Here is a 16901-nt window from a genome sequence, read left to right on the forward strand (position 1 = left end):
GCTCAAATTATGGCACCCAGTTCGGCACGGAGGTGACTGTGTATCAGCTCGAGTGCCCCCGTGCAAACTGGTCACCCAGCATACACGCGCAACATTGAAAATCAAGCTCCCTGATTCTAATGGTTGCTTTTTCCATTCTTTTCCTCTCAGCTCAAGATGGCTTTTGTGTCCACACTGAACAGGAAGATCAAGAGCTCTCATTTGCAGAATGGCATTGATAAGGAAAATCAGGAAACCAAAACCAACTACACATGGCTTCCTCCCAACTTGCCCAGTAAGTGCACATGGAAGCCAGGGAAGCCCATCTCCAAGTCGCCTCATTCCCACATGCCCTTGTAAGTAACTCTCTTGTGCTAGTTATGTTTGGACTGTTTTATATCCTCCCTACTGCAGGAAATTCAGGGCCTCGCTCTGTGCCTCAAGGTTCCACTAGAACGTTCGTAGTCAGAATTCATCATTTAAAGCCACGATTTTATGTCTAAAAACTGCTATTACTTTTCCCAAAAGGGGGTTCTCTGATCCACTAATATTTCCTGTCCACTCATGACTGCCCCCTCTCTTTCACCATGACGAGGGTTGACTTCAATTCCGGATTGCCCAGCAGCTCTCCTGCAAACCAGACCCATAGGGATCTGAAGTTAGGCACCAGCAAACAAGGCACCCAACATTAGTGGGCACTTTTGGAGACTGCAGCCATAATGAATATAGAGCCTTCTAACCTATTGTTTCCACCCTCTCTGTATAGATTTGTTAATGTGTTAACTAAGGGCCCAGTTCGGTCACCTTTACTCTCATTGAGGGGTACTTTATTCTGGGAGCAGTCCCACTGAACTCAGTAAGACTACTCATGGAGTAAGCTACTGGAACTCAGCATGAGTAAGGATAGCACCATCAGGCAGTAAAGGAATATTCAGTTTCCTCAGATCAGTATCAAGGCAACAGTCCTTCCTCCGGTGCCCAGACCAAGTAACTTGACAGGAAGGAAGGGGGAATCTATTCTCCCAATCCCACAGGCTGCATCATGCGAGCAGGGCCCACTTTATGGCAGCCACTCCACAGCCCTAGCATTCCTTTGCCATAGAGAAGGGTGTCAATGTCTTACCAGTCCAGTGTTGGACCTTGTCACTGCCTCATTTTCCCCCTTTGGGGCTTCTCAATAACTGTCCCCAGACTCTCATGTGGGAAAAATAACACCTCTTCTTGGGCCTCGTTTATTAAAGTATCACAGTTCAAATATCTCAAATCCAAACCAGGCTTCCCCCACTCCATGGTTTGTTCAGTCCTTTGTTGGGCTCACAAGTTCTTTCCAAATCCCAGGTCCTGCTGTCTGATGTTTCCTCAGCCTCCTCCCTCATCATACTTTTGCTCTGGTCCTTTGTGGCAGGTAGCTCTAGCCAGTCCCTTTCACCAGGCTAGAGCTGGGAGCTCCATCCTTTCAGACCCTGGATCCCCTCTTGATCCCTTGCAAAAGCCTCTCTGAAAGTCTTTCGCCTTCATTGCCCTTGTGTCAGGGCTTCAGGCCCCAGGGTCTCTCAAAGCTCCCTCTGACCAGGGGAACTCTGTCAGGCCCACTCAGATTCTCTGGAGAGACCTCCCCTAAGTCTTTCCTAGGCCTTGGTCTCCCACTCTCTGCTGGAGTAGGCTTCATCTGAGAGGAAGCCCCATCTCTTGGCCTACCATGACATGATTCCTGATAATCTGACCCAACCCAAACCCAACCTTTGGGACCAGATGACAAGGCATAGGGGAGGCTGAGCCCAAATCCCTTAAAGGGCCAGTCCACCCTATGATAAAGTGGATCTACAAAGTAAGATTCAAGGATCTGTGGTAGACCAAGAATCTCTACAGACCTAGGCTCATAATAGTGCAGAGTTTGTGCCCCAAATCATGCACCCAGGGCCAGCAAACTTGCCCTGATTGCACTGAAAAAGGGCAAGATGCTTCTCTGAATGAGTGCCTTTTCCATGTGGTAGAATTTGTTTGGTCTACACCAAGTGGCGGTGATGTGAGGCAACATAAAATAATTACTAATACTTTTCACTCCTACCTTTTTGTTTGAGGATCTCAAGCACTTTACAAACATTAATTTATTAGGTGTTAACCCACCCCACCCTTCTGAGGTATTATCATTTTGCAGATGGGGAAATTGATGCACACAGAAATTAAGTGACTTTCCCAAGACCATAGGGAGGCTATGGCAGAGCTAGGGATTGAATCCACATTTCCTGAGTCCTCCAGTGCCATGTCCCCAGTCCCATCCTCCTTCTCTGTTTCCTGCCATATTGATGTAACTCGCTAATGCAGCTCTGCCCAAAAGAAATGTGTGGCTCTTTAATGGTCCTGCAAGCCAACCCAGACAGACCTATGAAAATAAGAGCTTCCCCAAAAGTCCAGAAAGACTACCAGTCCCCAAGTCTAACTCTGAACAACTGGTGGGCCTAAGACCAAAGGTAATATCAATACAGGATTTGATACATCTTCTGACTGGGCAGCATTTCCTGTCCTTGCAGGATAGATGGACTCAATGAATTTTTGAAGGTGTCCTAGCAACTGTCACATAGCCCACCGTTAGTTGGATCAGAAACTAATGTCTTGGGCCTGTGTCTATGATGGGCCCAATCTGGAACCCGTCATTCAAACACTTCTAAACTTTGGGGACATCTGTATCTGAATTTTGCAGTTTGAGGCAGTCTCTCATCCTAATATAAAGTACCATGACAGATCATGTGCCCCTCAAATGGCAATCTGAAATAAGGCTGCTCCATATGGAAAGCAATTACATGTTGCTGTTTGACAGTGAGGCAATTCTCTTTACTAGTACAGCTTGAACAAAGAAAGACCCTCTAGACTGTTGTTACTTGGGTTTCTTAAAATTTGTGATGCAAAACAATTTTTTAATGTGTGCTTTTTGTGACTGTGATATCCAAAGCCTATTTCCCAGCGAGCAGCTACCTCCTTTAGAGTGTCCATGTGATTTATTAGGCAATATCAATTAGTTTTACAGAGTTCCGGGAGTATCAGAGCTGCATGTTGTTAAAACATGTTGCTCAGAGATAGTGAAAATCTCACGTTTCTTACACTGCTTCTGAAACTTTGCAACTGTTCCTGCCTTTCTTGCCAGTGGCAGTGCAATGTGGTGTCAAAGCCCTCCTTCCATCTTTAAACTGAAAACATGGAATACCAGTGAGAAATTCTGAATGACTAACAAAGGAGATTGTTCCACCCTTTGCCGTTAACTGTGATGTATTTAGCCACCTGATTAAACAATGCTTTGGAAATATAGTCCCTAAATTATCTTATTTATTTGCTGAATGCCTAGTGACTAAAGGAGCAGCTCTTTCAGTCAAATCAGTTTTCTTTTCAATATGCATGCTGACTGGGAATGACTTATTCTTTGGCAACATATGCTACCTCTGGAGAAATCTGAATGAGAAAATGAAGCACATGTGCAAATGATCATCTTGCAAAACTATTCTGGATCCCTTCCACCCAAGTGTACTCCTGTGTCTCTATCCAGATTCCAACTTGCCCTGATTCCTCCGGAAACACGGCACTCTTTATAATTAAAGAAAATATGTACTACTCAGACTGCACTAATATACACCTTTGTATAGCACACTCTCCAGGGATATTTGGTATTTCTATAACAGGGTTAAAAAAAGAACTAGATAAGTTCATGGAGGATAGGTCCATCACTGGCTATTAGCCAGAATGGGCAGGGATGGTGTCCCTAGCCTCTGTTTGCCAGAAGCTGGGAATGGGTGACAGGGGATGGATCACTGGATTATTACCTGTTCTGTTCATTCTCTCTGGGACACCTGGCATTGGCTGCTGTCAGAAGACACAATACTGGGCTAGATGGACCTTTGGGCTGACCCAGTGTGGCCATTCTTATGTTCTTTTACCTTGGCGTAAATGTCTAATTACAGACTACATTCTGGATTTCTATACCCAAGAATACATTGTGCAGTTCTGATCCTTGGGCAGTCTCAAGAACTGCAGCTAGCAGCTGGTGTTGCAAACCTGCAGACCTGCTGAGAGTCCAGTATAGATTGTGAGGGAGATTAGAAAAGGAAGAGTAGATCTTGGATCGGATGAAGTGGGTAATTACCTAAAGCTTCAGAACGGCACAGGTTTGAGCTGGTTCTTACATTGTCTGAGCCAGTTATGCTGCTTCATATAATCCAGTTAATGACCAATCAAGTCTCACATCCTGATATGATGAGGTTTTCCTCTGGGCATTTTATACAGTAGCATTCCTCACAAAGTAAAAGCAGGATTTCTGAAGTGGAACCCTCTCGGTTCCACTAAGACACAGAACTGAAACCAAATGCGTGATACTGCAATATTCCCAACAGCCATTCCAGTGAACCAAAGGCATTTCTCAGAGATCCTTTAGGCTCACACATTTCACAAAGAGCTTGGAAGCCCTGAGCCTAGACTCCCCCGCCTTGAAGAGCCTGGGGCTGGCCTCCTTAGCCACCCCGGATCCTGCCTGGGGCATAATAAAGCAAAAACTTTGTGCCAAACCCCTCAACCGGGGGTCCAGCAGCACTGCTGGGGAAGGCAGAGCCTCCCCTGGCCTATTATACCTGCCACCCATGGGTCAGGGCTTTGTCTTATATAGATGTCTATTACTCCCAACTCTCTGTCCCACTTTTTCACATTTGCTATCTGGTCACCCTAGTAAGGAGTGTCCATTTCCCTGCCACACAGACAGTTTTTGACTGCTGGTAAAGTCTTCTGACCATACCTGCTCCCCTCTGATCCTTGTCACTGATTTCTGGAGCAGAGTGAAAATGGCGCTCTGTGTGTGTGTGTGTGTGTGTGTGTGTGTGTATATATATAAATATAATCCACAAGTATTGGTTTGAATTGAAAAGTGGATTCACTTTGGCCTTGCTTGCACCTCTCCTGTATTGCTTTCTGCAAACATAACCCACTAGTCAGCATGTGTTACGTGTCCCAGTCTGGGCCAAACCAGAGAGGGTATAGGTCTATTACAGCTCTTATGGTGAAAGCTCTTTAGCTTAAACTGTAGGAACTCGTGCTTGTAGCTCTGGAGGGCCTTAGTTCAGTCCTTGGTACGAAGGCTGTTTGTGTGACGTGAGCATTTGAGCAGTTGTTTTACTCTTGGAATGTGAATTTTGAGCTCCCATGCTGGAACATTTATAGGTAGCAGAAGTGCCATGACAAATCCATGTTGGAGCTGATGTACAATGAACCATGCTGTACAATGAACTCATTGAGAGAAGCCATGGGCTAGGCCTGTGAATGATTCCTTGTGTCTGTCTGGGGCCTAAATATGTCTTTTTAACTAACAAATTTCCCCCTTTCTCCTGCTGTGACTGTTTCTCTTCACTGACTGCTGGTCACTAGTAAAGGCAGTCAGTATATTTTATAAAGGATGCTGTTTAATTCTACAAAACACCAGCCAAGGCACAGAGGCAGCTAAATAAGCCAGACAAGGATTTGACCACACTATTCATGCATCACACAGAGTTACTTTGTGTATGTGACAAACAAAGTTAAATTTTAACTCTGCACTCACCAATAAACTTACTGTAGCGTTTTCTTTTCTAAGAATGATGCATTGGGTAAGGTCTCTGGGGCCTGTATAGGATCTCCTAACCCTCCTTATCTGCTCTCTTCTACTATATGGTCACCATTCCCTGAGATTCAAAGCCCTCAGAGCATCTTCAAGCCCTTCTCCTGGTAAGAGGAGTTATGCACACTCACTACAGAAACAAAGCCTGTGGCTTTTGGGACCAATCATGACTAACCAAGACAACCCACATTTTAAATATCAAGTACTGAGTGTACGGAGCTGTGATCAAATCCATAGAGTGCAAAAAAAAATGCAACAATATTTGTCAGTTTTGAAGAAGTAAATCTGTATTTACTACCTTTATCACCAACAGGCCATATACATTTTGGGTATTTCAAGGATGACATGGGTTCAGAGTTCAAATCACAATTGCAAATACGGGGTGTGTTTGTATATCTGAAATTGAATGGGAGGTGAACAACTCTGGATTGTTACCCTCTTCAGAAGAAAAGTACTGAGAAGACCAACTCAAGGCAATGGCTCAGCTCTGCTTTAAGACATGGATTCAATAAACACACCCCTTGAGTGATCTTTTTTTCTGTAAGAGTAAAAGGTCCAAGGACATAAACTGCCAATCTACTTGGCCAAAGGCCATTTAAATGTGTGTCATTTGCCTAGTCGCAGTGACATACTCTAGTTCCGCTGGAGCTGAACAGATAAACTCAGGCTGGAAGGCTATATTGCACCAGTCTAACAGAGCAGAATTTAGTCCTTTGTGGAAAAATCAGAGTTCTCTGCTACATGATAGGATAAATATTTCTCTCTGAACAAAGGGAGTTCAGGTCCTAAACTGCTGTAAACTGGCAAAATTCTATTTAAACTGATTGACACTAGATAAAACTCTGGCTCTGTTTGTGTTATAGACATGTGGACTGACACTCACATATTTAAAAAAAAATACTTGACACAAGTTTTTGGGGTTTGCTACTTAACTTTTCAGTACAGGCATACTACCGCCTTAATCTGCTAAGGGCATAGATTTGGGTATATCAACACTTGGAGCTGGGGGTGTGATTCGTAGCTTGTGAAGAAATACCTACGCCAGCTCTGATCAAGCCATTGTGCTAAAAATAGTGTAGCCACAGAGTCGTGAGCAGCAGGAGGGGTTAGCCACACCAAGTACATGTCTATGGTCTCAAAATGAGTACATATTCAGGGCAGCTAGCCCCTCCCACTGCTCGTACAGCCATGGCTATGTTCTATTTTTAGCACAACAGCTCACTCAAAGCTAGTGCGAGTATGTCTTCTCCAGCTTGGCATTATACCCCCAACTCAAAGTGAAGACATACTCCAAAGAGTTTGCAGCCATAGGGTCTTGGCAGAAAAAGCTGACAAGACTGATGTTTTTTATGGGACCAACAAATAAAGGCACAACCAGTCATTTAAAGGGCACTGAACTCCAGATCCGGTTTATTCACCTGTGCACTCTTATTCCAAGTGAGTTATCAGAGTGAGTCTGATGCTAATAAACACATGATTCTCTAGCTAATGCTCTGGATTTGTGTGAATGAGAGACTAATTCTGGTCTGGAGTATCTATTTAAAATCTTGTTACCTGTGAGCAGAAATCCTTTGTTGGGATTTTACTCGCATACCCTTGTGGCATGAGAATTTCAAAGAATTCCTCTTTGGGGATGTATCTGAAGTATTGAGTAGCTGAATTATGACAGCATTGTCTTTAAACCCTCCAATCCTTTAATGCAGTCAGAGCCCTTCTGGGGGAGTGCATGGCTCCTCCAGGTCAGGCTACAGGTGGCCTCATACCAGCTGAACAGGTTTTTTTTTTACTTTCCATTTCCTGGCCTCTCTCTAACTCCACCCACTTGCAACCCAGTGAAGGAGCTGGGGAAGGGAAATTCATTACTCTATACAGATGGGTACATCTACTGTTTCATCTGAGGGGGAAGTCATGCACTATGCAAGTCAGCATGGGCAGCTTCATTCCAATCAATGATACTAGGAACTTTGACCCGCCTGTGTAGCCACAGTTCAGTTAGTATCATGGAAAAGAGCCCAAGAAGAATAGATGACAGGTGGGCCCAAAAGTTCAGATTCACATACCTCCTGCACACACACAGTGATGTGCTGGCAAACTTTCAACAAGGGCTTCTATAGAAGTTTTCAGCCTCCGCAGATGGTGCATGGGCCATACCTTGTATAAAATACATTCCCCTTACTAAAAAAAATCAATCCATGTTTCTGCCCCCATCCTGGCCCAGTATTTCATGACCCACTGTGCTTAGCCATTTCTAGTTAACTCCCTTATCTGGAAGCTTTTCCTCAAAATAGCAACAGTGGTGGCAGGAGCTGTCCTGCAGCCTCTCCTCTCAGCAGTGGCTTGCTGGGTAAGCAGTTCCCTTCTGATAGAGGTCGAGTTGGTCAGCTGGGGAATGAGTCTCCTTAGGTTCTTGAGATGGGTGAGACTTACCTGACTGCTTACAGCCTTCCCTTGTATGTCTGTGAGTGGGTCTTAGCTACCTAGTATGGCTGGGTGAGCACCAACTGGCTCACAGACAACTGAAAACGTTAACACACACTGCTGGCCTCAACTTTTCTTGCTCACATTCACTGTGCAGATCCCGTATAAGGGTGCTGTGGGATGGGCTATACCTCACCCTTAACTGGCTTATTTTATGTAAAAAGTGTGTGTGTGTGTGAGAGAGAGAGAGAGAGAGAGAATCTTTAGATGGATCTCAGCCTTCTGCTGAAGCCTGGCTTATTTTTATTTATTTATTTATTTATTTATTTATTTTTGCCCTATCTATCAGGTTACGTGAGTTTACATTTGCAAGGCTACCTTCACAAGGAAAGGGGCAACACATTTCTATTTATGAAAGCCAAAGCTGAGCTTTTCCTTCATGGGAGCTAAAAGGCCAATTCTGGTAACAGGTGGCTCTTCGAAGCCCCTTTCCAGCTGATCAGTGCATGCAGTCACAGGGCAAGGGAACTAAGAGTGTGGAAGCAGTAAGAAGGGACGTTTGGTTTTTGAATGGGCAACAATGTCCTGCGAGTCGCATCCCAAAGGCAGCTAAAATGAAGTTATTCATTAGGCGGTGCGTCTGATCTAGGGGATGGTGGTATTTCCTACCATTATGGCACACCCTCCTGCAGTCCCATTGACAGAGATTGTTGCTGTTTTCCATCACTGATGCCTAGCATCATTAGTAACGTAGGCAATTAGCAATGGTCGTGTCCTGAAATCAAAATCTCCCTCAGCCCTCCTCTCCTGCAGCTCTCTTTCTCTCAAGTTTTGCTCTGGTTTCCTTTTTATGTGGATTTGGAAGGCAGTAACAGTTACCCTCAGTATATTTTTTTCTGCCTCCACTAACGCAGGCCGGAAGAAACAAATATCCTGCCCAATATTCTGAAGAAAGTTGGCCGCACCCCTCTGGTTCGAATCAACAAGATTGGGAAAGCCTATGGACTGAAGTGTGAGCTCTGTGAGTATCCGACGCCCACTGCTCTTCTGTCAGGTTTTCTGAACTGAGTGGCAAGCGCAAAAGCTGGGGCGAACAAGGCCTCTTTTGTAAGAGAGTCAGTAACTAACTAAGGGTTGGGAAAGTGTGAAAAGAAGGTGGAGAAATATGGCATAGCTGGGATACTTCTAGATCTTTCCATTACAGTTATTTATCAGAGCTAAAATAGTGGCCTGCATTTCAAACTGCAGTGTAACAAGCACCTGACTGATAGTAACCCCGGCCTTGCTCCAGTAAGATGGTCTTCGCAGAAAGACTCTTACTACTAAGGTTACTAGCCCCACTGCCCAGCTGCATTTTTGTTACTGCTCGAACTTACGTACTCTGTGAGTTTAATCTCCATTTTTTAAAAATAGGATGTGTGTTGTTGAGCTACTCAGCCACTTGCAATACTGAGTGCAACTGAGGAGTATCAGGGTCACAGGGTCAGCAGTTTTGGAGGGAGAAGATCTCAGAGCTGATGTAACTGCTGCTCCTGTTCTTTGATGGAGCCTGGGGGAACGGCAAAACGGTGCAAAAGAATCTATTCTGTATGGCCCACATTAGTGTAGTACCTGAACGCTATACAATCTCTAATGTATTTATTCTCACCACACCCCTGTTAGGTAGGGAAGTGTTATTATCCCCATTTTACGGATGAAGAACTGAGCACAAAGAGGCTGAGTAATTTGCCCAAAATCACACAGAAAGAAAGGGGACTGGAATGCAGATCACTGAAGTCTTAGGCTACTGCTCTAACCGCTGGACCATCCTTCTCCTTTAAAGATGGCAGCCTGCCTCTCCTGCCTGCCCATCTTCCTGCATTAGAGAGAGACAAGCTGGGTGAGGTATTATCTCTTATTGGACCGACTTCTGTTGATGAGAGAGACAAGCTTTTGAGCCATACAGAGCTCTTCTTCAGGGCTGGGAAGGGTACTCCGAGCATCACAGCAAAATGCAAGGTGGAACAGATGATTTAGCTTTAGCTTGTCTCTCTCACCAGCAGAAGTTGGCACAATAAAAGATATCATCTCATCCACCTCGTCTCTCTAATATCTTGGGACCGATACAGCCACAGCTACGCTTCATACATCTTCCGTAGGGTTGCCAGGTGTCCGGTTTTGGAACCAAAACGCCTGGCTGAAAAGGGATCCTGGCAGCTCCAGTCAGCACTGCTGACCGGGCCATTAAAAGTCCAGTTAGTGGGGCTGGCAGGCTTCCTCCCTGCTGTGTGTGGCCCCCAGAAGTAGCACCGTGTCCCTCAGCTCCTAGGGTGAGGAACTGCCAGGGGGGCTCTGTGCGCTGCTTCTGCATCACCCCGAACACCGTCTCTGCAGCTCCCATTGGCCGGGAACTGAGGCCAATGGGAGCTACAGGGGCAGCTCCTGTGTGCACCACACAAAGCCACTTGGCAGCCCTTATGCCTAGGAGCTGAGGGACATGGCGCCGCCCAGAGCCCGCATCCCCTCCTGCATCCCAACCCCCTGCCCCAGCCTGGAGCCCCTCCTGCACCCAAACTCCCTCCTGGACCCCACACCCCCTCCCACACCCCAAACCCCTGCCCCAGCCCCCTCCCATGCCCCAAACCCCTCATTTTTGGCCCCACCCAGGAACCTGCACCCCCAGTCCAGAGCCCATACCCCCTCCCACACTCCAACCCCCTGTCTCATCCTGGAGCCCCCTTCTACACTCCAAACTACTTGGCTCCACACCCCAGTCTGGAGCCCACTCCTGCACCCCAAACCCCTCACCCCCAGCCCCATCTGAGCCTGAACCCCCAGCATGAGCCCTCAGACCCTCCCGCACACCAACCCCCTGCCCTAGCCTGGAGCCCCCTCCGGCACCCTGAACTCCTCATTTCTGGCCCCACCCCAGAGCCCGCACTCCCAGCTGGAGCCCTCACCCCCTCCTGTACCCCACCTCCTGTCCCAGCCTGGTAAAAATGAGAGAGTGAGTGAGGATGGGGAAGAGTGAGCGATGTGGGGTGTGTGAGAGATGGAGTGGATGGGGGTGGGGCCACAGAGAAGGGGCAGGTGCGGGGCACAGGTGCTCGGTTTTCTGCAATTAGAAAGTTGGCAATCCCAATCTTCCTGTATAGCTTCTCTTGCAGGGCTGAACTAGGAGGCCCTCAGGTACAGTGGTAATTTACTATGACAAGATGCTAGCCTTAATCATAATAACCTCCTCTCTTCCCACTTCATGATGGAGGGAAGTAAGGCTTCCCGCGAGTTACTAACACTTTTGCCAAGATAAACAGAATTGGTGACTATTCAAGCTATTACTGTGATATTTCACTGCATATTTCAAACGTGCCATACCAATCCCCATGAGTTCACCTAGGAAATGTTAAAGACGAACGGGAAAGCAAAGATTCAAATTGAATTGAGCCTGGATTTGTGTGCTGAATGTCTGCACTAGCTACACAGCTGTCAGGCTTTATCTAGCTCCACATGTGTCATTTCTCACAGATGAGAGTGGCTGGTTTCCTGTATACGTCCTGCCCCAAGCACTGGTGGGGATAGGAAATGGAGCAGCACAAATCTTGGCAGCTGAGGCAGGAGTATGAGTACTGAAGGGTGCTTGGGTCAGTGCTAGTGGTCACTTTCAGCCCCCAACTAAAACCTCTCCAGCGCATCATCAAGGATCTACAACCTATCCTGAAGGATGACCCATCACTCACAGATCTTGGGAGACAGGCCAGTCCTTGCCTACAGAAAACCCCCCAACCTGAAGCAAATACTCACCAGCAACCTCATACCACACACCAGAACCACTAACCCAGGAACCTATCCTTGCAACAAAGCCCGTTGCCAACTGTGTCCACATATCTATTCAGGGGACACCATCATAGGGCCTAATCACATCAGCCACACTATCAGAGGCTCGTTCACCTACCCCCGTATCATCCACCAATGTGATATATGCCATCATGTGCCAGCAATGTCCCTCTGCCATGTACATTGGTCAAACTGGACAGTCTCTACACAAAAGAATAAATGGACACAAATCAGACATCAAGAATTATAACATTAAAAAACCAGTCGGAGAACACTTCAACCTCTCTGAACACTCAATTACAGACCTAAAAGTCGCAATTATTCAACAAAAAAACTTCAAAAACAGACTCCAACGAGAAACAGCAGAACTGGAATTAATCTGCAGACTGGACACCATTAAATTAGGGTTGAATAAAGGCTGGGAGTAGATGAGTCATTACACTAACTAAAAACTATTTCCCCATGCTAATTTTCCCCCTACTGACAGGTTTCAGAGTAGCCGCCGTGTTAGTCTGTATTCGCAAAAAGAAAAGGAGTACCTGTGGCACCTTAGAGACTAACCAATTTATTTGAGCATGAGCTTTCGTGAGCTACAGCTCACTTCATCGGATGCATACTGTGGAAACTGCAGAAGACATTATATACACACAGAGACCATGAAACAATACCTCTTCCCACCCCACTGTCCTGCTGGTAATAACTTATCTAAAGTGATCATCAAGTTGGGCCATTTCCAGCACAAATCCAGGTTTTCTCACCCTCCGCCCCCCCCCCCCCACACACAAACTCACTCTCCTGCTGGTAATAGCCCATCCAAAGTGACCACTCTCTTCACAATGTGTATGATAATCAAGGTGGGCCATTTCCTGCATAAATCCAGGTTCTCTCACTCCCTCACCCCCCTCCAAAAATCACACACACAGACTCACTCTCCTGCTGGTAATAGCTTATCCAAAGTGACCACTCTCCCTACAATGTGCATGATAATCAAGGTGGGCCATTTCCAGCACAAATCCAGGTTTTCTCACTCCCCCACCCCAATACACACACAAACTCACTCTCCTGCTGGTAATAGCTTATCTAAAGTGATCATCAAGTTGGGCCATTTCCAGCACAAATCCAGGTTTTCTCACCCCCTCACCCCCCTCCAAAAACCACACACACAAACTCACTCTCCTGCTGGTAATAGCTTATCCAAGCAGGAGAGTGAGTTTGTGTGTGTGGTTTTTGGAGGGGGGTGAGGGGGTGAGAGAACCTGGATTTGTGCAAGAAATGGCCCACCTTGATTATCATACACATTGTGAAGAGAGTGGTCACTTTGGATGGGCTATTACCAGCAGGAGAGTGAGTTTGTGTGTGTGGGGGCGGAGGGTGAGAAAACCTGGATTTGTGCTGGAAATGGCCCAACTTGATGATCACTTTAGATAAGCTATTACCAGCAGGACAGTGGGGTGGGAAGAGGTATTGTTGCATGGTCTCTGTGTATATAAATCTCCCCACTGTATTTTCCACTGAATGCATCCGATGAAGTGAGCTGTAGCTCACGAAAGCTCATGCTCAAATAAATTGGTTAGTCTCTAAGGTGCCACAGGTACTCCTTTTCTTTTTCCCCCTACTGTTACTCACACCTTCTTGTCAACTGTTTGAAATGGGCCATCCGAATTATCACTACAAAAGATTTTTTTCTCCTGCTAATAGCCCACCTTAATTGATTGGTCTGTTAAGAGTTGGTATGGCAACCCCCATCTTTTCATGTTCTTTGTGTATATAGATATATCAGATGCATTTTAAACTTAACCAGTATCCCATAAGTGACTTGCCACAAGATGTCAGAACATGTTAGTATTAGAGCTGAGTGAGTCTAATATTTATTTAATTTTCTTTCTTGGTATAGGAATTAGATACAGTGCTCCTGTCAGATATTTCTAAGTTATTGTCTGCAAAAACACTAGTTTTCAGTTGCCTAAGTAGGCCCTGGAATCACGGTTAAATTTGCAAACCCCCTCACCCCCGTCTGAAATGGCAACCCTGTGGGTAGGCATGGACTTTGTCCCCCTGCCCCATGCGAGGCCCCGTTGGCCTGACTGGAGCCACACCCTCCTCCCCAATATAGAAGTCAACCTATGCTTATGGGGGGGAACAGATTGCTTAGCATAAGTAGCTAACACATACTGTAAAAGACCATTTCAAGATGAAGTGGCCAGTTAACACCTCTGCAGTCATAGGACATGGGGCTGTAGGTTAGAGATTGTTGTAATAAGCCATAAATCCACTGTTTTTATTAAGTGCATGATTTTCAGTGGCTAGCAAAATTATGAATGTAAGTGCCCAGGCTCCTCTTTTGAAGGTGTTGTGCAGGTTTCCTTTGGGGACAAGGACTGAGAGGTCAGCTATAGAATGGTCGTTTTGTGAAAAGAGTTCACACACAGGGGATGTGGTGTTTTTGTCTTGTATCATTTTTCCGCGTGAGTTCATTCAAGGGTGTTGTGATTGTCTGGTTTCACCCACATCGTTGTTATGGGGGCATTTACTTGCCTCACATGGCATTGCATGAGTTTCAATGAGCCTTCTGGTATGTGTGATTTCACTTTCTGGGATAGCTTCAGTTGGGGAAGCTCCTCTCAGACTCCTACATGTGCCCAACAGGAAAATAGCTAATATTTTTTGACAGCTGAGTTTATCAGTAAAATATATGTTAAAGACAAAATAAATATAGAAGGAGTTACATTAGAAGTGGGTCTGTGAGCTGATGGAGTGGTCCAATTGTCTAGCAGGAACAGAAGTCTCTTACCATGTGAGGAGTTTACCTATTCCTTTCTTCATGTCAGGCATGTTAGTAAAAGGATGGAGGGCTTTGTATTATTAAGATTAGAATAAGTTACATCTTTCCCCTTTTTATTTGGACCTGATGGTGACCTGCAGAGGCGGAATCAGGTTGTCTTCACTTTTACAAGGGCAGCAAGGCCAGGCAGCAATTCTTGCATCCGATACGTTCTTTAATTGCATCTATCTGTTATAGGTTCTTATGTAGTTCCTGTCACCACAGTATCTGAGCACTTCACATGTGTTTATATACCTTCACTACACCCCTGTGCAGTAAGGCAGTGCTATTATCCCCATTGTACAGATGAGCAACTGAGGCCATGTCTACACTGCAAAATTATGTTGACCTAATTTACGTTGGCTTACAGCCACCACCCACCGCAGTTACTGAGTTGCTTGTGTGTGTGGACACTTGGCTTCCTGTGTTGGCAGTGCACGTCCTCATTAGGAGCGCTTGTATCGATTGTACTGTCAGTGTGGGGCATTGTGGGACTCTTGAAAGCCAATAGCAGTGAACATAAGCAATGCAGTGTCTCCACTGATGCTGCGTCAACCTAATTACATCGACTGTAACTCTGCGCCACTAAGGGAAGTGGTCTTACTAAATCAGCGTAGAGAAGCACTTACGTCGGTGGGAGTCAAATTTAAGTGAAGACACTTCCACAGCTAGGGCGATACAAGGCAGCTTATGTCGACCTAACCTTGTAGTGTAGATCAGGCCTGAGGCCCAGAGATTAGGAGCTAGATTCACAAAAGAACTTAGATGCCTAAATCCCAGAATCAGACCTCACTGGGATTCACAAAACCCCTGCTCAGCTGCCCCTGGCCCATGTAGGCACCAAAACACGCTCAATGCCTAAATTTTTGCAATAAATGTTCTCTTGGCCCCTATGAATCTGCCTCTGAGCATGTGCACTGCAGTCCCACGCCAGATGCCCCAGAGCGATGCACAAACCGGGCAGAGAGAGGTGTTCCTCCATCTAACTCACCTGCAATGCCCGATCCAGTAGGCATGAGAAGCTTACACAAGATGCTGGGGGAAGGAAGGCCAGGACTTCCACAGTGCAAGAGCTTTAACAGGAGAGACTGAGGAAGCCCTGCACCAGAATATCACATAGTCCAGTGGTTAGAGCACTCACCTGAGAGGTGGGTGACCACTTTTCAAATCCTTTCTCCCCATCCGACAGAGGGGCACCTTGAACTGGGGGGCTTCCCACATCCCAGTGAGTACCCTAACTACTGGGTTAAAAGTTATGAGGCTTCTTCTACTTGGTAAAATGGTGCAGCTGCCTAGCACCAAGAGAGGATTTGCGGCTGAGAATCCCAAGCAGAGGGAGGTGCCTCCCTGCACTGTGAATTTAGGTGCCTATCCCTGAGAGAGGGGCAGGGTTTAGCACACATGGGCTAGCCTCGGCAAGGAGCCACCTAGCATGCTGGCTTTTATGCATCACTTTCTCGGGTGCCTGTCTCTCCCCATTCACTGTACAGGGAGCCTAGATGCCGAACTCCAGCTTTGTGAATCCCAGTGATTTTACCAGGTGCCTAAAAGCTAAGTGTGATGATGCTGAGCATCACCAAGCTTAAGTTTGGTTGTGAATCTAACCCTAAGTGACTTGCCCAAGGTCATACAGGAAGTCTGTGGCAGAGCAGTAATTGAACCTGAGCCTCTTGCTCCCTTAACCTAATCTCTATAGAATCCTCCCATGAAGAGTTTTAAAATGTCTTTAAAATAACATAGGATCAGCTCCATAAATGACATATAGGATTGTGGGCAGTAAGACATAGCCTGCTTGGTGTGGGTGATTTGGAATGGCAGAAGTCTGATAGCTGTCAAAGGGATCATTAGCTCATGTACGGACACTTGGTAGTGGTGTTGTAGATGCACACTGAAATAAAGCACAAATAAAAAGATATAGGTCTTCGTATATACTTGGTGTTTTGTATTCTGTCTTTCCCGTAATATTCATGCCTCTTGTCCTGCTCAAGTGTAAGGTGTTTTTCTGTGAATACAGCTGGGTTGTATTTTCTTTCTGCTAAAGTGTGTGGCCGTGGTTTTGTGCAACTATATTCTCATTCAAACGGAGACTAACTTCAAGAGACTTACTGGAGAATTCATCCCTGCCCTTCCAGTAACACCTTCACATGCACAGGGAGGAGATGGCTTGCACTTCCCCTCTTTAGGGGCTTCCAGAGTCCGGTTTGACCCCTGGCATGGTCTAAGGCACGGTCTTACTTAGGG

At 46.1% G+C, this 16901-nt stretch overlaps 1 protein-coding gene across 1 annotated transcript in view; it reads left to right on the forward strand.

Moving 5' to 3' along the window:
- The first annotated feature begins 262 nt into the window (after positions 1–262).
- The window catches only part of LOC311531636 (cystathionine beta-synthase-like), a 60571-nt gene continuing 43932 nt past the window's right edge, over positions 263–16901 (forward strand). Inside the window, exons 1-2 of the mRNA XM_084649174.1 lie at positions 263–335; positions 8941–9047. Of these exons, the coding sequence (XP_084505300.1) occupies positions 328–335; positions 8941–9047 (115 nt within the window). The 5' untranslated portion in view covers positions 263–327. The remainder of the gene's footprint in view (positions 336–8940; positions 9048–16901) is intronic.

Source organism: Lepidochelys olivacea (genome assembly GCF_965140295.1).
Source record: "Lepidochelys olivacea isolate rLepOli2 genome assembly, chromosome: 1".
In the NCBI taxonomy this organism is placed as follows: Eukaryota; Metazoa; Chordata; order Testudines; family Cheloniidae; genus Lepidochelys; species Lepidochelys olivacea.